The following is a 22,271-nucleotide window of genomic DNA, read 5'->3' as shown; positions in this document are numbered from 1 at the left end:
GGGTTGTAAGAAGAAGTCGGGCGCCAGGAAGCGAGAAAGTCATCTCGTAGATGAGTAACCAGAACCCAAGAAGCGTTTTCTTCCTAGCAAAAAGTGGTGTTACAGAAATTGCCACGTCTCGAGATATCGAGTTTTGCGGGTGCATCGCGAGTTTCTCCTTCCTAGACATTAGGTTTATGAAGCGAATGAAAAGCCACACAGAAAAAAAGACAGAAGGATGCCGCTTTTCCACGGATAAGAAACGTTTTACAGAAGATGGGCCTTCTCTTTTCTTCTTCTTCTTCTTCTTCTTCTTCTTCTTCTTCTTCTTCTTTGTTAAAAAGCAAAAACGAAAAAGGTCAGGGGAAGAAATTAAAATCAATAATAAATTCGTATTATCGTACCGTAAAAAGTATCATTTCAAAACAAAATTCGCATGCATGTTATTATTGTTATTCACGTACACGTGCTGCTGCTGCTGCTGCTGCTGCATGTATATCCTACTCGACGATACGTGCATTTTATTTTTCTTTGGAAAAATTCAATATCGAGCCTCGGCCGGCGGTGTACCCTCATATTTTCCTTTTCCTCACATAATTCAGCAGAGTCTAACTGACAGAGTTGTTCGAAGATCGCTTAAACGATTATATCAACCGAATGCATATAGAGTGCCTACCTTTCGCGTCCAAAAGAACGAACCAACGAACCAAAAGAGAGAGATGGTTCGGTGATGGACCGACGGTGAAATGGACACGCTTCTAGCTGCTAGATAATCAATCGGTGCATTAAATATGAACTCCATAGAAATTGCCATCGTGGAAAGAAAATAAGAAGAAAAAATAGATAGAAAGAGATAGTACGTTAGAGACACCACGCACACTATGGCGTAACTCGGTAATAAAGAAAAGCAGCAAAGTTCATACCGCCATTTCTATGTCCTCGAACAATTTTATCGTCGTCGTTAAAATTCGAATTAGCTATACCTACCTACCTATCTACTAAGGTACCTACCAACTTACCTACAGAGAAAAAGAGATAGAGACAAAAAAGCACCATTCGATTTTTACGATCGAGGAATTTGTGTTTCGGCCGCTCGCGTCGACGGACTTATCGAAGGAGCGCCTGAATTATTTCCATTCTTTTCCACGTCGTGCAACAATGCTTTTACGCGCCATAAAAGCACCCGCCGAACGAACGTGCACTCTGTCAACCCTTCCCTCTACCCTTCCATCTACCCTTCCATCTACCCTTCCATCTACCCTTCCATCTACCCTTTCTATTCAATTCCTTTTCCTTTCTTTTACTCTGTTCCTTCATCTCCCCTTCCTTCGTTAGACCTTCTTAACCCTTTTCTCTCATTTCTCGGTCCGGAAAGGCCGAAATAACTCTTTTCTTCCTCTACATTTTATACATTTGAAAAAAAGAAAAAGAAAAAGAAAGTGACATTAACGATTCCATTTCAAATATCGAACGTACGAAATAATATATCTTTATCCTATCATGTTTCATATTCTATACTTTCTTATTATATGTAATTATTATAATACATTCGATCGAAGAGGGTTCGATTCAAAACAAATTTGGATAAAGTAGAATCGATAGAAATGACAGAACGTTCTATAATTAATTACACTGTTCAGATAGTAGAACGTTAATGAAGGTTCTATTACTATACTAGAGTTTGACTTTGATCCGTTTGTGTTACAGTCTCATCACCAGGCGAATGCCGTTTCCCGAACTGGTTGACTGGTCATAGTAGCGGAGGACTCACATGGCATACACTAGATCTCGGAAGATCCTATACCTTTCATCCTAGAAACGCTTCCCTTCACGTAGCTCGATCAAACGGTAGTTCCTCCAGGTTTGATAGTGGCTCTTTGGATGGACAGTATATTCCTGGACAAGAGGATCAAGACGTTAAAATTCTCTGCAATACTATCAAACAGACGAATACTGCTCCCGGTATGATTATGACCATGCTGGTTGCCCACTTCACTGTTGGATGGTAATTTTCATGACATTCTAATTACTAAATTCTTGTTATTTTATACGTCATCATTTTATATGTCTTCAAATACGATTCGATTCGATATTTTTCATTCGAACGAAACTATTTGAAACCTTAATGTATATTTTTATATACACGTACTTTTTATATCTCAATTGATTGAAACTCTTCACAGTCGAAGCGGTTACATGTGCATGGCGTTTTATCGAAGAGACGGTCACGTGATAGAAGTGCAAACAGGAAGTGCCATCTCAAGACCGGAAGAAGCTTGCAGCTCACCCCATTTTCAACACAGTATACCTTACCTCACGTTAGTTAGTAAGTAACTTTCGATTTATATATCGCTATAAATGTTTTATTATTTTTCATTTTATTTTTTATAGTTTTATTTGAATAAAAAGAAGATGATACCAAAATAGAAGATCAAGTTTTTTAACATACGTCTGTTCGATTTTCAATTAAATCCTGTTTTACAATGTTAGAACGGTTATTTCTATTCCATCATTTTTAAATATAAAATTATGCACTAAATTAAATAATTACGTCAAGTAAAAGAAAAGTAGAAATCTTGAAACATTGATCACAACAGTTGACGATTAATACCTGTGTGTGGATTGATGATTAGACTAAACCTATATAGACAGTATATATATATATATATATCTTTATATATATGCACACACAGATAGATACGTACACATACGTAAACGGTCGATAATTCATGAGCGATAGCGTACATGACCTAAATGTGCATCTCCTTGGGTATATTGCATATTCGTGACAAATGTTCGCTGAACTATGCATAAATTAATACTTACGTTCGCGCTTAACTTTTGTACATATAATGTTGAACATGAACGTATTATACTTACAAAAACACGCTTACAAACACATGAAAACGCAATTTTACACATATGGACCGAAACACCATGTAATGAGAATCGATCGATGAAAAAGCCTTTCTGCATTTCCACCGAACATTTCATACATAAATAATGGATAACGAGCGTGGATTGGTGCTTAGACATTTATAAGGTTTACATTGTAAATACGACTGAACTTTCACAACAAAGTTTCTTTATTATTCATTCAAAAATAGTGTAATGAGAAAAGAGATGAAAGATTATTAAAAGGATTTCGTTCGTTTTTTAACTTATAGATTTAAGTGAACAAGAAAATGTTCTGTAACTTGATACAAATTTACTATGAACTAGTATTTGGTCTAGGTCAGTGAATTTTACAAACGATCTGCTCGAAACAAAGGAAACTCGTATAGAAGTAAAGAGATAGAGAGAAAACAAGAAATATAGTATGAGTAGAAACATGAAGAATTCTGTAGAAAAGAGGAGAACTAGCACCGTTGGGAAAGTTCTACCGATACAAGCTATGAGAATTTAGTGGCACGCCACTGGTCACCGAGGTAATTCTTCCTCGGCTAGAAAAGAGGATCACGAAGGAATATAAAAAGAAGACAAAAGGAAAAGGGTAAAAAGAAAATGGAAGAGAAAGAGAGAACAAGAGGGAGAAATGAAAACAGGTTTTGGACGATTTGTCAAAATCCTACGAAAGGCTTATAAGTTATATACCTATCGTTGCTTGCCGAAGCGTCTATCTCTCTTTCTGTACCATACAAAAATATATATATATGTGTGTGTGTGTGTGTGCGCGTGCGCGCTTCACGAAAACTTTTCGCCTTCTTCTCAAATATATAGATAAATACGAATAGGGGCTCAAATATCTTTGTGTTTATATGTTACGTAAGTAAAGGTGGATACATATGTGCTATTTGTTCGCGAACAAGACTACCACATTCGTAAAAATTCAATTTGCGGAGAATTCACGCAGCGCGTCGTGAAAATCGTTGTACCTATCTCGGACGTGATTGAATACCGACCGTTTGTGTTTCGTCATTTGCCCGCTAGCTCTTACCTTTGCCCATGGCCATTGGTACTTTTGATATCTCGCCTCCCGATTTTCCAAGCTTTTCCTTCGAAAATACTTCCGCCGTGTCGTCCTGAACAAGACCACCCGTAGATTTATCCAAGCGTGTTTCATCAAAAATGGAAAATCGATAGGACAGTACAGTACAGAAGGCGAATTTTCAAAATACCTTTAGAAATACTACCATAATCGAATCATGCAATGACAACGAAAAGTCGATACAAATGTTTCAGCTATTTTCCATTGCTATATTATTTCCGATCAATACTGAATTAATTATATTATTAATTTCGATATTCCATAGCAAGTGGAACGTGAATTGAACATCAACCATATTATAATATATAATATATACTATATATATATATATATATATATATATATATATATATATATATATATATATATATATATATACATATATAGTGTATATATACATATATCATATGTGAACCGAAATAGATATCTATTAATGGAAGATCAAGGAATGCCTATTCAAATCTTAGAACATATCTTCTCTGCATATAATGAGTCACGTTAGTGTAAATTATAAATAATTGATACTATTGAAAAACATTTTATATCAAATTATAATGTTCTTACAATGAAATATTGCAACGAAAGGAAATATTAATCGTTATGAGTTATTGTAGTTTATTGCGTCGCAAAATAGTAAAGGCTGCCAAGTCTCGTCGACCACCGAAGCTTAGAAATGAGTTAACCCCACGAGTTGGGTTTCTCCTTCCTTTACTCCGTACTTCTTCGACCACCAGCGACGCCAGCAACGCCAACAACGCCAGCAACATCAATGGCAGCCCTTATCCCTCATCCCTCTCGTCTTCTAACTCGATCGACTCCCGCGGGTCAGAGTTGTAATCCCACGGGAGTTATTGGATTCGGTTTGATCCACTGGTCGTTCATTCTTTTTTCCTACTTTCCTTTCCTCTCTCGACTTTTTCTTTTTTTTTTTTTTTCTTTGATTCCCAGTTTCGCGAAAAGAAGCGCTTTATATCCTGGAAGCCGATTCGCGACAAGAAAATCGTCTCATCGATCCAATCGAATACGAAAATCTTTCCCAAGGTTTTCATTTCAAACGTAAACTTTTATCTATCCTATTATTATGATTTTTTCTTGTTCAATTTGATAATGGTAAGACTTGTTGTTGTCGTAAGATGTCACAGGTTGACGAAAATATAGATTTCAGCTAAGAAAGAGAGTAGAAATTTATGCAAAATTGAAGGTCGTTATTCATCGAGGGCTTAAAATCATCTCGCTGGTCCGAAGGGAAAAGAGACTGTCGTCTGGTTGGAATAACGTACATCGGATTTATACTTCTTTGAGGCCCGTTTTTTAAGATAATGCCAAGTTTATGATGCCATACACGAAGCAGTTTATCGTGGCCTACTTTTTTAAATTAAACTTTACACGCGACGTTGACGATCCTATTCGTTTTAATTTCACGCTTAATACACCTGCCTGCTGAGAGAAAAGAGAGACGCGAGATAAAATTGAAGATATGATGATAAGGGAAGAACGAGGCGAGGAAGAAATCAGGCGTTAGTTTTCGCTAGAAAATAGTCGCGCGATACAACTGTTTGGAAGCTTTTCTAAAGTATAATCAACGATAATCCAAATTGAGAAACGAACGATAACGGATATTTCTCGAATATAGCTATGCTATTCAATTTACCGTTTGCAAGAAGCTTTGGTCGAACGGTTGTCATAGGATTTACTAGAAAACGAAAGAAGAATAAGAAAGGAAAGAGAGAGAGAGAGAGAGAGAGAGAGAGAGAGAGAAAGAAAGAAAGAAAGAGAGAGATAAACAGAGGACAAACTCGAATCGAGAAATAGCATCTTTACGTAATGTCAAGAGAGATATTGAATCCGATTTGATACATCGTTCGTTCGTTCGTTCGTACGATCCTTCTCTCTCTCTCTCTTCTTCTTCTTCTTCATCTTCTAGTTTTTCTCTTTCCTCTTATTCTGTCGAACGAACTTGGAGAAACCGGCAAGATTGATCTACCGATTTATGGAAAGAAACTGAATTTTCCTTCGGGTCACGTAGAAATTCTCCAGAGGGTCAACCTCGAATTTGGAAGCTTTAGGAATATCTCCGATGAATAATAAGATCGTAATAATAATTTATGTACGTCGATCAAATATAAATTATTCGTCAGATACTCGAAATTCTAAGGGACCAACTCATCCGTAAGAAGAGAGTATTGATTAATGATTAGCGATCCGCAAACGTTGTTACCGTGTTATTTTCTTTCCTTTCGTTTTCTTTTATTTTCTCTTTCTTTCTTTCTTTACTTTCTTTTTTTGTTACTCGCGAATCCGTAATTATCGACTACGATTCCATCGTAGACACAATAATAGGAGAGAAAATTCTTTTGAATCGCACGATGAACAATCTACATCCGGCGATATCGAAGGAGACATCGTTTTAACCTTGATTTGATGTAATAACGCAGTTCTTTTATGATCATGAAAGTTATTGGATTCTCTTTGTAGTCCTCCTCCTCCTCCTCCTCCTCCTCCTCCTCCTCCTCCTCCTCCTCCACCACCACTTGCACTTCCTCCTTTTCCACCCTCTTCATCCCCCTTTGTTCTCCTTTATAATCCTCCTCTCCCTCTTCATTTCCTTTCTTCTTTCTCTTTGTAAAACAAGTTTGTACGAAGCGAGCTCAATCTAGTGATTCTCTGCGAGTGCAAAAGAGAGAGAGAGAGAGAGAGAAACTATAGTCTGTCTGTTCACCCCCTTCGATCGACTCGCACAAATCTCCGGGAGAACGTACTTCGAATTTCAAACGAGGAGGAAATAGAAAGTTCCCGCTGCCTATCTATAATACACGATAAAGCAATAACAGAGATACCACAGCCGACGATAATTCGCGTGGATCGTCCAATTCATAAATTCGATTTACGCGCGAATTAATTATACAACACGGTGTCGCGGAATTGCCTCTACGACTACAGAAACGGCGCGAAGCTTTATGAAATGTTATATTTTATTGGCTCGATCTTGTCTTAGAAACTTACTTCTAAATTAGGTTATAAGCTAAAATACTGCTTTGTGTGAGCAGATTCGCGGTTTAACAGGTATAAAGAGCACGAATCCCTGAGCAATTAAGCTACTGGCACGTGGAACGTCCGTCGAGATCTATCGCGGCTCATGCTTATCCGTTCGACGATATGAAAACAAAGAACGCGGAGGAGAACGCGGAGGAGAACGCGGACGAGTGCCGTGGGGCCCTTATTGCAATGAATGTAGAACCTAGTGGAACGAGATTAAATTAGAACGAACGAAGTAAGGGGAAAATCTAATTAAATTACGTTATGCTTCGTCTCTGCTAAAATTCTAGCCGAGCATCGGCCGTCGCGCGAAACGTCGAAACGCGTTAGGGTTTCTTAATTGATCCAAATTAAATGCTACGCATATATAATCTCTCTACATGTTTGCTAACATGTTTAAACATATTTTAATGCCAAATAGTCAAAATATATCCGATTTCAAATTACTCCTTTTTCTTTTCGTTATTCTACTCATTTTCTACTACAGTACACATTGTATTTATACTTATTTACTACCTCTCATTTACGAAAGCGTACGATAACGTAAGCTCATCGCAATAATGCGTACAGTGAAAATGTTTCTTTTTCTTATAAAGGATACAAATGAAATACAAATGAAATTGGGTTTTCCGAAAACATATTGTTTTTTTTTTTTTGACGAATCTCCTTTTATTCATTTGTAAATATAATATAATTTCGCGAATAAAACAGTAATACTTTAGTTTCTCGCAAAACACGTTTCCTACCTAGCGTACAAATTTAATATTAAATATTTATGCGCTCGTAAATAAAAACGGAATGAGATACAATTTTATTCCTTTTTATTCCTTTTTATTCCTTTTAATTCCTTTTTTTCCTCTCTCTCTCTCTCTCTTCTTTTCTTCGTTTATTCGTATTATTTCTTTTAATTAATCGATGGAGTGTACGTCAAATCTTTTCAAATATCTCTATCTTCTGGAATCATCATTAAAGTTTTCATCCGTACTTTTTCAAACGTGAAATTCCGTCGTTAGTGAAACGAGCGGTTTATCATAAAAATTTTAATTAACCGTCGAAGGAAGATTAAAGAGACGCTTTTTACTAAAGCGTATTTTTACTAAATACTAGATATTAAGATACTACATGAACGAAATGGATTCGTTATTACGGCTAATGTTCCAATGACGTAGAAATATTTCGTTATTTTCAGGACAAACATTGACCGATTGTATGTAAGATTAAATCTTACGATCTTTTCTCAAATTTAATGTAATCCGCTTGATTATTATATTGAACGTGAGAAGCGAATGAGAATCGCTAAAACCTAAAGGTTTTACAACGTATTACAACGCTCGAGTAACTTATTATCAAAGACCCTGTTTTTCATTAAAAAAAAAGCATAATTAAAACATGATAAAAATGATAAATTAAATACAACCTTGAATATCATTATTAAAGTATATAGAGATATGTATATGTATATATATAGGTACATACTACTAATACATATGCATGTATATAAGTATGTATTTAATTTTTGTAAAAAGAAGACGTTTCGATTAAATATTCTCTTTACCTGTAATTTAATAGAGGAGAAAAAATGAAGAATAAAATAGTAGTTACTAACAACTTTGAAATCTATTATTGAGTTGATAAGAAAGCAATATTAATTATTATAACTTGACTAACAGGTCAAAGAAAAATGAAATAAAAAGTGGTCGTGTTATTGTCCAAGCAAAATGGAACGCGACAGATACCTTGGCCTTTTTTTGTCAAAGGCGATGATCATCGCCGACGACGAAAGAGGACGAAGAGAGGACAAAGAGAGGACGAAGAGAGAGGACGACGTTAAAATAAAATGTAAAAATACTTTATCTCTTGATCGATCGTTATTACACCATATGGTTTACGAAGAAGAAAAAAAAATCGTTGAACTCGTTTAACAGGAAAGTACCTATGGGAAAAAATAACGATGTAAAAATAAAGTAGATATATATGTATATTTACATACGTCGTATGTATATTTGTTGGATCTTGTGTAAGCTCTTGTAACCTCACACGAATGAAGAAGAATGGAAGAGAGAAAGAAGCGAAGGAAAACTCGATCGAAGAGAAGCGATGAAAAAGCTCGAGAGAAAATAGAGAAAAGCTTGGTAGTTAACATGGCTGGCTAGTTAAACAGCACAATGGCGGTCAAGCGTTGAATATATTATATTTTTAAATCACGCATATGTTTGCTCAAGTACCTTTATACAGGATCTCACGATTCCTGTGTGTGCGTGCGCGCCCTTACGCGTTCATATGTCTTTCTCGTGCTTTCTCTATGCTCGTGTAAACTTCCTATAAGAACTTGCATCGGTACATAGCAAACGTACACGACATGAGCCTATTTTCTCTCTCTCTCTCTCTCTCTCTCTCTTTCTCTCTCAGCATACAGTGTGTATATGCTTAGAGCATGGTCGTGCTATGACTACGACACCTAAAATATGCGCGTAAGCACCGTGCTGCTGGTATCAAACCAGGCGCATGCAAGTAGAGAATTACAGGATCGTTTCGCGTTGTACAGCCTGGCTCAATAACTGCTTCGTTTTCATCTTCTAATAAGAAGAACAAATTCGTCTCTAATTTAAGTGCAATTCTCTTAATAGCAATTTGCGACGGTGATCGTACTTTGAGTAGAACAACACGAGTAAAATTACTTTCGTCCATTTTATCCTGCATTATCTTTATCGTATATTGCAAATAACGAAGAAACCGAAAGATTCGAAAAAAATGGGGATAAGACTTTGTTAATATTTTGGAAAAATATGCACCGAGCGAGCGATCGGAGAGTTTAATCAATCAAATACGAACGATGTACTACGTACATATGTTTATGGCAAACGTGATACTCCCTCCCTCCTTCCTTCCTTCCTTCCTTCCTTCCTTCCTTCCCTATAACGTTCCATAAAAAATGCAATCTAAAAACTTCCAGGATGAAAATGCTTGTGTGTTTTATCCGTCAACGGTCTGCGAATATCCCGGGCATTTACGCGTGTATGTTTTTTACTATTTTCAAATAGATCGAGAACTGGAATGTATCCATTTATCGATGAACCGATACATAGGTATGTACGTGTGCGTGCATACGTATAACATACACCTATGGGTGCATGTTATGTGCACATATGACGCAAGCTCGGATACACTGCTATCGATTGAAATTGCACCGCTCGATATTGCCCTTACAAGAAGGAGCGGAAAATTGAATAGACGACAAAATATTCGATATATTTCATCGATATTAAGAATGCTACGGTCAACGTCGTCACTTTAGTAAAAAGGAAAAGAGAGGAAAGGAGAGGAAAGGAGAGGGAAAGAGAAAGAAAGAAAAATAGTAAGAAAAAGAAAGAGAGAGGAATTTGTGGAAGACAAATAATTTTGATTCCAGCATCGGTCCTATAGGAGCAACGATGCACAGCTGAAATGCGCCCACTGAACGAGAAAAAGTATAAGAGGGCTGGCTAGCAGGAGGAAGGAATTAATATCTAAAGCTACCGTTTTTAAAAAAGGGACCGCACAACCCGTGGACCATCCTTGGCTCGCGTTTAATAATGACGCTCGTAAATTTACGAAGGCTGCGTTTACGCGCGCGCGCGCGCGCGCACGTCCGCCCTTTTTTTCTCCACGGTAGTAACAGCACCACCAGCAGCCAGCATCAACGAGCAAACGGCAAACGGCAAACGGCAAACGCAAAACATATTTTGTAATGCGTGCGTATATTACGAGAAAAAAAAACAAAACAAATGCATCCGTGAAACCGCCAAATTTTATCTCTCTACGAATTTCAAAATCCATCTTGTTGTTACCGTTTCAATCAACTTCTTTCATTACGATAATAATTCAATAATCAATAATTATATGCTCATTTGGTTTAAGGCTGATTATACGAATGCAAACGTGAAATATTTATTTGATAAATCCACAGAAAAAAATTTAAAAAAAAATAGAATACCCTCAAGATGAAAGTTAAAAAAAAAAAAAAGAAAGATAAAAACTGCGACACGCTTTATTTTCTTTTTCTTTAGAAATGGGTGTCCAAGATCTCGAGAATGAGACTCATTTCCTGCTGCACGATTAGCCTCGTTCAAACTCGAAGCGATTGTAAACGTCGAGCCAAACGGAGAATCCTCTCCCCTTCTCTCGCGCATGTTCTCAAAAGACTTCACAAGTCCATCCTTCTCTCGTGTTTTCGACCTGAAGTAAAAGAAGAACAAGAGTCGAGTGTGTAGTCGAGAAAGAGAGGAAAATGGAAGCAGATAAAAAAAAAAGAAAAGCGGAAAAAGAAGCAGAAGCAGAAGCAGAAGCAGAAGAAGAAGAAGAAGAAGAAGAAAAAGAAGAAGCTTCTAATCTCGGACGGTAATAGCCACGGTCGTGGAAGTTTTACCCGAACTGAAAGAAACCTTCCCTATTGAATCGGTAGAAAGAAAGAAAGAAGAAGAAGAAGAAGAAGAAGAAGAAGAAGAAGAAGAAGAAGAAGAAGCTAAAGAACTCGGAATTGAGTCGAATCACTTTCATTAAATTCTCCAGGTGTTATTTATTCTTCGTATAATCGAGTCAACGAGATAAATGTTCTCCTAAAGTTTAGAGAATCGCGTAACCGATACAATATGTTAATGTCGTCATTTCATCTAGATATTCGTATAATTTGGAGAAAGTTCATTTTAGTTAGATATTATTTCAGTAAGAGGAAAAAAATTACACAGAAACGTAGATTAGTAGATGTATATCAAAAGCAGTGATTTCCATGGCTACCTACTCGTTAGAATATAATCCCCAGAAGATAGGTAGGTAATAATTTAAACTCGTGGTATATCTCGAAAATCAAGATAGCTAACCCATAGCCGTTACACCCGAAGCTGTTTCAGCCTAGCTTTCGCTTACGCTTTTTACACGTTCGGACGAGCTCGGCACTGTGTAAATTATGTCGCATAACCTCAGGAGACACGATACGTATAAACCCACACAGTTCACGTTCTTACCGGAAAATGTGAACCACCATCGCGAATGGTAGTAGTTTCCAACGCGAGTAGTAACTCGATCCACTCGAGGGAACAAAATGATGAACCAAGTTTTTTCGCTTCACGCTATTTTCCGTTTTACCTCATCTGAAATTAATTGATAAAAAAATGTTAACATTTGAACGCAACATCATTATTTTCAGAATGAAAATACTACTATACTTTATATCCAAAATTACATATCTATTTCGTATTGAAATCGATCGATCGTAGGAAAAGTCATTTGAAATTTGAATTCCACGAGCTTTGAAAGTTCGTAAGGAAAATAAAGTAAAACTATCGGCGAGTTGTAAAACGAAGAGGAGAAAGTATAAGAGCCAAAAAGGTGATGTTCACAAAGCAAGAAATAAAGAGAAAGTCGCGAGAGTGCAAAGAATAGAGTAGTGCAGAAGGAGTGATCTAGTCGAGGGTGGTACGGACCCTCGACTAGACTCATTTTTCATAAGTTCGAAAAACACAGCGGAGGTAGTTGGTGCGTAAATTTGAATTTCACCACAGCTGCAAGCTAAAGGAGTATTGGCCATGGATGGATAAGAGAGAAAGAGAAGCCTAGAGAAAGAACAAGGAGAGTAAAGAAATGTAATAGAAGAGCCATTGAGCATATGGCGCGGAATTTCAAACGACGTTTTTCTCTTTCTTTTATTTCCTCGCCTCACACAACTACTACTAAGGTCAGAACATGTTGTGGTAGAATCATGTTCGCTCGCAGTTTGCTATTGTTTCCAAGTACTTACTTACATACATGCGCATACGTATATACATAATACAACAGTTGCACGGTGATGTAATAAATATTTGCTACAAATTTCAGAATCCAATGATACTTGTATAGAATTCTTAAATAAACTAGAAATTGAAATCATTTGTAAAAATACATAAGCTTGATAACAAATCCATTAGCGTTAGTTAATATGCGGAATCTTAATTTCGAAATAGTCCTGACAATATTCTCCAATGTTTGTTCTTCAACCGGAATAGGAAGCGAACCGTAAACCATGTACCGCGATACGTGTCCAAAATCCATTTGATCGTGCATAAATCTCTAGCGCATTAGTGCATCGTTCATACACGCGTATATACACAAGCAAATAAACTTGTAGTTCAACTTCTTAATCTTATTTTATATTTTCAAGTTTATGTTGATTTGTTGTCGAAAAATTACGTTAAAAACAAGAAATTTCGTTCTTTTTTCCGGCCAAAGTAAAAGAACTTATAAATGCAAGAGATAAAGAACAGATGTTTTTTATTTATTCTTCTAATATGTTCTCTAGTATACCACGAGTATATCCAACGCAATATCACGAACAATGCAAATTCCAGTTGGAAATTTGTATTATAGTTTTCCAAATGTGCTTTTACAAAACACGAATTCTCCCTAAAGTTCCTTTATAAAATCGATTTATTTAAGATAATTCGTGAGTGTGTAATCGTAAACCATAAAGATCTCGTTTTCTCGTGGCAAATTATCGAGACGGTAATTGGAATTTCTTCTTCTTCTTCTTCTTTTTCTTTTTCTTTTTCTTTTTCTTTTTCTTTTTCTTATTATTATTATTATTATTATTATTATTAGGACTTTGTCCTGTTATCCCTAACTTCTAAACTTCTGAGAGCGATTATTTTTTTTTACCGAGGGCAGGTTGCTAGCCTCGCCCTTGAACCCTCCTCCTTTATCTGGGCTTGGGACCAGCTAGGTATTATCTAGGTATCTAGATAATAACTAGGCGGAGTTAAAATTTGATTAGAAAAAAGTAAACGAACGAGGAAAAAATTTATATTCAAATATTGAACGTCAAAAACTATAGCTAAATGTTTTTGCATTTAAATAATAAATGATAGTGCATGAAACAATAATTTGATAGTAATTTTGTCTTCTCTTGTTCCGAGACACTTTAGAATTCGTCTAGTCTGTAAAGTACGCGTCTTTCTGTGTAAAGTAACACGTAGAGGAAATCCGCTCGATAATACCACAGCGACATCTCACAGTCGAATCGTTGAGAGGGTCCCGTGTTAGCCCGTATTTCTCTTGCAACCCCTTCGCAGTTTCGTTCTGTCCCTCCATTGTCCCTCGCCCTGTTTCTATCTCTTCGACGTCGACGCCAACACCGACGTCGACGCCAACGCCGACCTCGACGCCGACGCCGACGCCGACGCCGACGGGGATCCGTATTGGGCGCGACAGAACACATTCGTCATTGTTTTACCGCGTGGTGGAACCGCGATCGTGGTGTGCACTGCTGCTGCTGCTGCTACTGCTGCTACTGCTGCCACTGCTGCCACTGTCAAACTCCGCAATTCCCGAAAGAGGCCAGGTCGACAAGGCTTCCCTAATCGAATCCGCGGTCTGGCATTTTGAAAAACGTACAAACGACGTCGCTTTCGCATTTCAGGATGCATCAACAAAACCACGAAAAGATAGCACAGCGCACGTGTGTCTCTGTTATATGCCGAAAGAGAACGTTAGAAAAAAGTAGATAACGGCTGGAAATAACGACAAAAAGAAAGAGACGCATTTTTCTTATTCTTTTTATTTTTTTTTTGTTTTTTTTTCTATCTTTTTATCTCAAAGTTTTTACCCCTAGCTCGAAATAAAACTCGTAACCTTTCCAAAGTAATCGACCGTAGTCTCTCGGAGGACTCATGCTCGAGATCGTCAATTTTATTTTCTATCCATCTATATTTATTCACTGTCGAGAAAAATGACAGGATATATTTTATTATTCAATGAATTTCCTCGTTATGCGTGATATTCATTTGTTTTAATCTTTTTTAGAATCTACTCTTATCTTTTATATTAGATTGTGTCCCAAAAGTTTGTCGCTCTTTCTTAATATATATAGTATATTTTACACGAATAATAATTTGTAGTTAATGCTCATTAACTAAAGTTTCTACGAGTTTCTACGAACAAAAAACCATCATATTTGAAACTTACTTACGCGCGATCAAAGGCAAAGATAAAAAAATACATATAATATATCAAATTCATAATATAACGTAGAAACGTGAGAAGATATCGATCACAGATACTCTTGATAAGCTCGAAATCACATTGAAATCGAATAGCAGACCTTTTCTCAGAATTATTTTCCCAGGAAAGGACTTTACAGTTGAGAAATTTCGTCTACTACGAGCGACGTGTGCTTCTTTTACGTACGAGTTACATGTACCTATGTATGTATGTATGTATGTATGTATGTATGTATGTATGTATGTATGTATGTATGTATGTATGTATGTATGTATGTATGTATGTATGTATGTATGTATGTATGTATGTATGTATGTATGTATGTATGTATGTATGTTGTACGTATGTATGTATGTATGTATGTATGTATGTAGTCGAAAATGGTGAAAATCGCAGGCGGAGTAAGGGCCTCGAGGTATTCACGAAGGACGATTGCGTACAATGCACGCTCGTAGGCGCGGCAATCCCTCAACTTGTCACTTATGCCATCCCCTTCTTCCCTTCCTCCCATCTCACCTTCTTCTCCTACTTTTCTCTCTCTCTTCCTCTTTCGAGATAGCAACCCTTTCATTTGACGACGACGACGACGACGACGACGACGACGACGACGACGACGACGACGACTCCTTTCATCCGTTCAACCATTTCATTCGCGAGACACGAGACGAAGACTAGAACGACGACGAAAGCTTAGCTCGAAGTTGACCTTAGACCTTACTCGGAAAGTTCCAATCGTAAAATATATCAGGGTTACTTGTCCGATGCGGAAAAATCTGAAACGAGCAATAAGATGAATAAATTCCGGCAAATTTTAAACCTTTCATGCCGTCATTCAATTTTAGCCTTTGCTTTCTTTTTTTGATGCCAGTACTTTTTATAATATGTAATGAATATCTATTTAATATTTATCATGATTAAATGAAATTCATATTAATTATATTAAATTTATGTGAATTCAGAGTTCGAAAAAAAGAATTTACTGTAATTATACTACGCAATATTTAAGACACATTCTTTTAGAAGGAGATTAAAAGAAGCAACAACTCGGTAACAATTCATAACGTTAATTTAATGATAAATCACGAAAATGGAGGGTTGTCATTTATTTACAATGTATCATTGTTACTATTCTTATTACGATTGTAGCTCTGCATTTTTTTTTTTTTAATATATAGGTTATATCGAAAATGAAAGTAAACCGTTGTGTATTCGCAGGAAAATAAACTCCTAAAAGGTATAGACATTGAAGAAGAGTAGGTAGGAGGATTAAAATTTAATTATCGACGATGCTCGGTAATGGATCGCACAGTCGTTACAAAATTATTGGACGTTTGGCGGGCGCAGAAATATTTGCTAGTAATATATATTATGTAGAATTATTTTTAAGCGGCTTTTCACGTGCAATATGGTCTTATCGGTGAACGAGGCATTAGCAAAACGGCTCTCGAATAATTAAATACCACAATGATGAAACACGATGATTTGAATACACACGCACATGCACACGCACACGCACACGCACACAAAGAGACAGACAGACAGACAGACAGACAGACAGACAAATAGACAGGCAGGTATACAGGAACACTGACTACGAAAACGATTCCCTTTGTCCGTCGTCCCATCGAACGAACGAACGAACGAACGAACGATGCCACTAGATACGATTTGTTTCCAATGGTTCTTTCACCGTAAGCTTTCATTATAATATTCGCGTATCCATGAGAGTTTCCAGCGTTAATCCGATTGTGGTTTGTCGGGTCGTGAAATCGCAACGGGAAATGCAAAAGTCGATATCGAACAGTACTCAAACAGAGAGCTTGAAACATTTATTTTTTCTTTTTCTTTTCTAGTAATATATACCCCAGCTATTCCTAATATTCTTGATACTTAAATATTCTACAATTAAACGTCTTTTCGATTTATCGTCCTTCTTCTAATTTGAATTTTAATCATTTCTACGATTCACGTGAAATTTGACCAATTGAAATGTCTTCTTTTTCGTCTTCAATTTCTTTCTTCTGTTCGTTTTCGATAAAACAGAATAGAACGCCAAACCATTTATTTTCATATCAAAAATTATTTGTTTCTATTTTGTTTACTAAGGAGAAAAAAATCATGTTACGATCAAAAAGAAAAGATACATTCATCGATGAACTGTTAATTTCCATTATTATTATTTTGTTCTATTCTCTATAACGAAACATTGATAGGTTTAAAAATACACATTAAGTTAGAGAAAGATGATTCGATTGGACAAAGTTGCGCGTCCGTGTAGAAACGGCATAGAACGTCGGAGAGAAACGCCTGTGGCGATCGGCAACCGGAAATAACATGACGTATGAGTCGTGACGATGTCGACGTCAGAGAAAGGAACCATACGATTCAGACGTCGACTATGCCCCGAACAAAGTTACATCTCGTGAACTCGAACACTCTTTCTCTCTCTCTCTCTCTCTGTCTTTATCTCCCACAGACACACTTTTTCTCTTGCCTTTTCATATAATATATTCGTCATTCGGAAAAAAAACTTGAACAAAAAACTTTGTGGAAGGATTTTATATTAATTTTTTTTTTTTTTTAATTAAAAGAATACTCATTCTTATCAGAAGGAGACTTCAAAACATTGGATAATTGTGTCTATCCATCTATCCATCTATCTATCAGCCTTTATATCTTATTTTGAAAGAAAAAAAATCAAGAAAGTGCATGTACCAAGGAGACAGAGGTAGAACAATAGAAAAGAAAAAAAACAAACTAAACGATTTCTTAGTTGGACATAAGAAACGTGACCAACATAGTTGATGACCGATTCTGTCAACGCTTAGAGTATATAGGATAAAGTTAAGAAAAACAATTATCATGTCCACCATTCGCGAACGACATCTCGTCCGTTAAGTAATTTAACAGAAGGTGAAAAGGATCTCCTTTATGTGTACGTTGGTTGATTAATAAATAGCAAAGAAGATTTCAGATGTTTCTGAAAATACGTATTGTATATTTATGAAATATGAAATATTGTATATTGTAGGCTTCCTGCATTTAACTATGGTAAGCAGCATGAGAGATAAATCATTTAACGAGGAATGAGAAAGATACATAAGATAGCCTTTCCATAAACTCTTCTTTTTTTTGCCTTTAACCTTTTCCTCTGCACGTGTAAACTCGAATTCGGCTTGTTCTGACATTAATAGAGCGTCTAATTAATAACTTACTATTAGCTATAGTAACAATCCTATTTGTAGCAATCTGACTACCACTAACAACTCTATTAGACTACATCTAGTATCCAACAACGTATACTATTATAATCATAGACTTTCGCGTTAGCCCTTCAGAATAATCCCGTAAGCAGGATTTCAATGAAATAAGCTAGCCGACAGGTCGTTTGCGTACCTTTATAAATAGAAACTGGTTGACGCGTTATGGTGGTGGGTTTACACGCTTTACGTCTCCTGAGAATAATTCAAGCGTTTCCATGTAGGTACCTTATTGTTTCGTCATATGGGGGGCTTTGAGAAACCATACAAAACGGACAAACCTTTTTATCTTGAATACCTAAAATATGTCTTATACGAGATGACTATTTCTAGGAAAAATTCGTTTCATAAACATCGATTGTATGCAATACTTGTTGATAGTACGTGCAAGTATATAAGCAAACATAAGCAAACATTTTCATTTCGCAGTTCATCTCAAGAGTGTTCTTTTTTTTCTCTGTTTTGTAGTTGTAATAAAAAAAAAATTTCTTTCTTGAAGTACTACCATTCTAACGTTGCGAAGAAAAAAAGAAAAGTACAAAAAGTTAGTAGTACTTTACTCTCTTTCTTTCTCTCTCTCTCTCTTTCTTTCTTTCTTTCTTTCTCTTTGTGGTCAACTGGGGTAGCATTAAGAAGAAGGGAGTATCTCTCTAAGGAATATAAGGCGATGTCCTCAGGCGGCGAGTCACAAGGAGAAAAGGAAATTTTGCAAGCGAAACTTCAATCAAATGCGCGAAATAGAAGAAGAAGAAGAAGAAGAAGAAGAAGAAGAAGAAGAAGAAGAAGAAGAAGAAGAAGACGAAGAAGAAGAAGAAGAAGAAGAAGGTAACTTTGTTGCGGGCACTCTCTCTCTCTCTCTCTCCCCCCCCTCTCCCTCTCCCTCTGTCTCTTTATCCATCTACCTACAATTTTCACACTTTCCTTTCTTTCTTTCTTTCTTTCTTTCCGTTCCAAGTTGCGCGTACATAGTCAGTCAATGGCAAAAATTGTGTCCGTATTCGTCCATCCTTGGTGCTGCTACTACGATGGGTGGTGGTCTCGTTCTTCGAGAAAATCCATAAAATTTTCTATGTGCCTGCGGGCCTGACGTCACACATGCCGGGCCGGACGTCGTGTACCGAATTTGCAAACAAATTGCCAATTTTCTTGCATAGAATACTATAGTTCTCAACAACGACGACAACACACAATGCGTACAAACGAATTCACACTATGTTCAATTTAGAAAGAAGATAAAATTCGAATTTAACGATATTTCTTGTTAAAAATACATTATTATTTGAGTCGGCAACATTGATACGGAAATAGCAATAATACAAGTAGAAATTGATTTGCAATGCGAGACCGATTTCGAAATTCGACAATGCACTCGAGCATTCGTAATTCTTGAAAGATGTGGTGAATAGGAAAGAGTAGGGGGGGTGGGGGAGGAAGTAGAGAAAGAAGAAGAGGAAAGAATGTATGCCCTTTCGAAGCATCGGCAGAAAAGCGAATCCACGAAGAAAAAGCGAAACCTTCTGCTGACGTCGCTGGCAGTCCCTGCGGCGCCTAACTGAGATTGCAGTTGCACATCTTGCAGTTTCGCTTTTTGCAGCTAGCTTTCTTCGTCTAACGCATTTCATGGAGCAAGCAAGACTGCTTGCTAGTATTAGCTTTCTATCCAACCATTTCCACCCTTCGTGCTTTTCTTTCTTCCCTCTCATCCGATTACTTCTCTTATCCCGCTTTCTTTTTTTCTTTTCTTTCTCACACTCCTCCTTTTCCTTCTCCTCCTCCTCCTCCTCCTCCTCCTCCTCCTCCTTCGTGATTTTTCTTCTTCGATAATCATTCCCTCCTTCTCCCTCCCCGATCTTCGCGTGTTTTCTTTTCAAGGAAACAAATCTTTCTCCTCCCATCCACATTTTTCTCATTCCTCTGAATCACTCGTTTATCTTTCACTATTTCTTCTTTTTTTTTAGCCTGTACTTTACCAAACATTCACTTTGCTTTCTCACGTTCTTCTATTACTTCCAATCCTTTCCAATAGACCTTGACATTTCACCGTTCTTCGACCTTCCTCTTTCTCATGCTTCTCCTTTTTTCTTTTTCCGTCCTTCTCAACCCTGTATATTGATTATATAAGCGGCCGAATATACTAACTCTACTAAAAACATTCACCGTCCATCCGATATCTCCCTCTCGGTTTACACACCCCATCTGACCTATCAATTCAGCTCGATCTCCACCTACAACGGATAGAAACGTCTATGATAGAGAAAGAGAAAGAAAGGGTATCGTAAATATCTTTCAAAATTGACAAAAGTAAGCTCGAATTTTGCAACATTAGGGCGATTCAATTTATTGAATAATAAATAATATATAGTTAATGCAATAATCTCTTGCATTAACGGATCTTCCTATTATAGAAAGTTATTTATAAAAAAAAAAAAAAAAAAAAAAAAAAAAAAAAAAAAAACCGTAAATGTCACGTTGAAGAAATTGAAGATTTGTCCCCGAGTTCGTATTAAATCATGCATATATTTGGCAAATTAGCAGCTTGGGGTAATACCAAAAATAGAAAAGCGATTTCCATTGAAATTAATCGAGTAATGCATGAATTATATTCGTCGTTTGTTAACGCCAGTTTAAGTATAAGCCGTTAATATATTCTTCCTAATAAATATCCTTTCTCTCATCCCCTCGAGCAAAAGCCCAATTCATTGCAATCCGTTATCCATACACGCACTCACGCACGTACTCACGCACGCTCTCTCGAAAGTATTCAACGCTTTTTCTCAATCTTTTCATCCGATTTCGCTTTTCAAATTGGGATATATTAATTACGCGAGAGAAAAAACGACTCGTTTAGGAAAATAAAATCATGTTAGAAAATGAACAAGCTCTTAGTTGATTCTCCATGGTTGATGAACTCTCTGTCTCTCCCTCTCTCTCTCTCTCCGTCCTTTCATTCGTTTATTCGAATGGTTTCGATAAAAATAGTAGAAAAGAATTGTTGCACGTAGACGGAAAGAAAGAGATTCTCGGCATTGTACAATGGCTCTGCTACGTACAAATATGCGGATTAATATTTTTCCGTCCGACTGCGGAGAGAGTTGAATTTAGGGAAAAGGCAACTACTGATAGAAAACGAATCGAATAGAGAGGCAAGATCTTTCTCTCCGACAGGAAACCTGCGCATAACGAAGCGCGCGTCCCCCGTGAAAGAGGAAAACGGACAGAAACGAACAAAAAGCGGAAGGAAGAATGGTTCAATGAAGCAAAAATGCACGTGCCAAAAATTTCATCTCGTTGGCCACGTCATTTTTGCGCATACCTTTCCCTTCGGGGAATTGATTTTCCATAGAGCGAAGCGTCGCGTGATCATTTTTGGCTCGCTGCTTCGACTGAGATTTTTTTTCCCCCATACTCTCCCTTCCTTCCATCATCCTTCGTGCCATTTTGCGTTCGTTACGTCCGCGATCCTACAGTGGAAGACCGAAAAACGCGAGTGTTTCCGTTTTGTCTTTGTTTCTTTTTATAACTAGAAAAAATTGTCTATGATTAAGAGTTTCATTATAGTTAGAGATTTGTTTGCAATTATAAATTATAATAACTATAATTAATATACTTATAATACTGTGTTTATCGATTTTACGCAAATACTACGCGGCGTATCTTTAAAAGTTTCTCACGTAACCGATTAATAATTGTATACAACGATAATCGCTTTATTCGTTGTTCGACTCTGATTTTCCACCGGCCAAAGTATAATTTTGTAAAACTATTATAGTAAACCGTAGTAGCGTGCTTCGAACTTTGCCAATTATATTCTCTTGGATTCCTGTACCGCAAAACATCGCGAGTAGTGAGTACACCGAGTAAATTATGTTTATAAAAGGCTTTCAAATACTATCTATCTGCTCTCGTAATATGCTTCATTTATTTACCCTCGACCATGGAATACCAGAACTACATTCAATTTCTATTTTTCTTCTTTTCCCCATAAAACACTTATTCAAAAA

At 36.8% G+C, this 22,271-nt stretch overlaps 1 protein-coding gene and 1 long non-coding RNA gene across 13 annotated transcripts in view; both read left to right on the top strand.

The window, feature by feature from the left end:
- LOC107072214 (uncharacterized) overlaps positions 1–22,271 on the top strand; it is a 198,905-nt gene that overhangs the window by 162,370 nt on the left and 14,264 nt on the right. For all 12 annotated transcript variants that reach the window (XM_089175210.1, XM_089175207.1, XM_015331970.2 and 9 more), the window contains 2 exons: positions 1,687–1,984; positions 2,163–2,305. In XM_089175210.1, the coding sequence (XP_089031336.1) occupies positions 1,687–1,984; positions 2,163–2,305 (441 nt within the window). The remainder of the gene's footprint in view (positions 1–1,686; positions 1,985–2,162; positions 2,306–22,271) is intronic.
- On the top strand, positions 7,629–20,422 carry LOC149031598 (uncharacterized). Its single transcript, XR_016177511.1, has 2 exons — positions 7,629–14,351; positions 14,430–20,422. It is a non-coding gene; the product is annotated as an uncharacterized LOC149031598 (long non-coding RNA).

This window comes from Polistes dominula, unplaced genomic scaffold, assembly GCF_049000335.1.
Source record: "Polistes dominula isolate Pdom_NZ unplaced genomic scaffold, Pdom_raw_medaka contig_82, whole genome shotgun sequence".
Taxonomy (NCBI): domain Eukaryota; kingdom Metazoa; phylum Arthropoda; class Insecta; order Hymenoptera; family Vespidae; genus Polistes; species Polistes dominula.
Note: the sequence above shows the minus strand (reverse complement) of the source record. Positions and strands in the feature narration are given on the sequence as shown.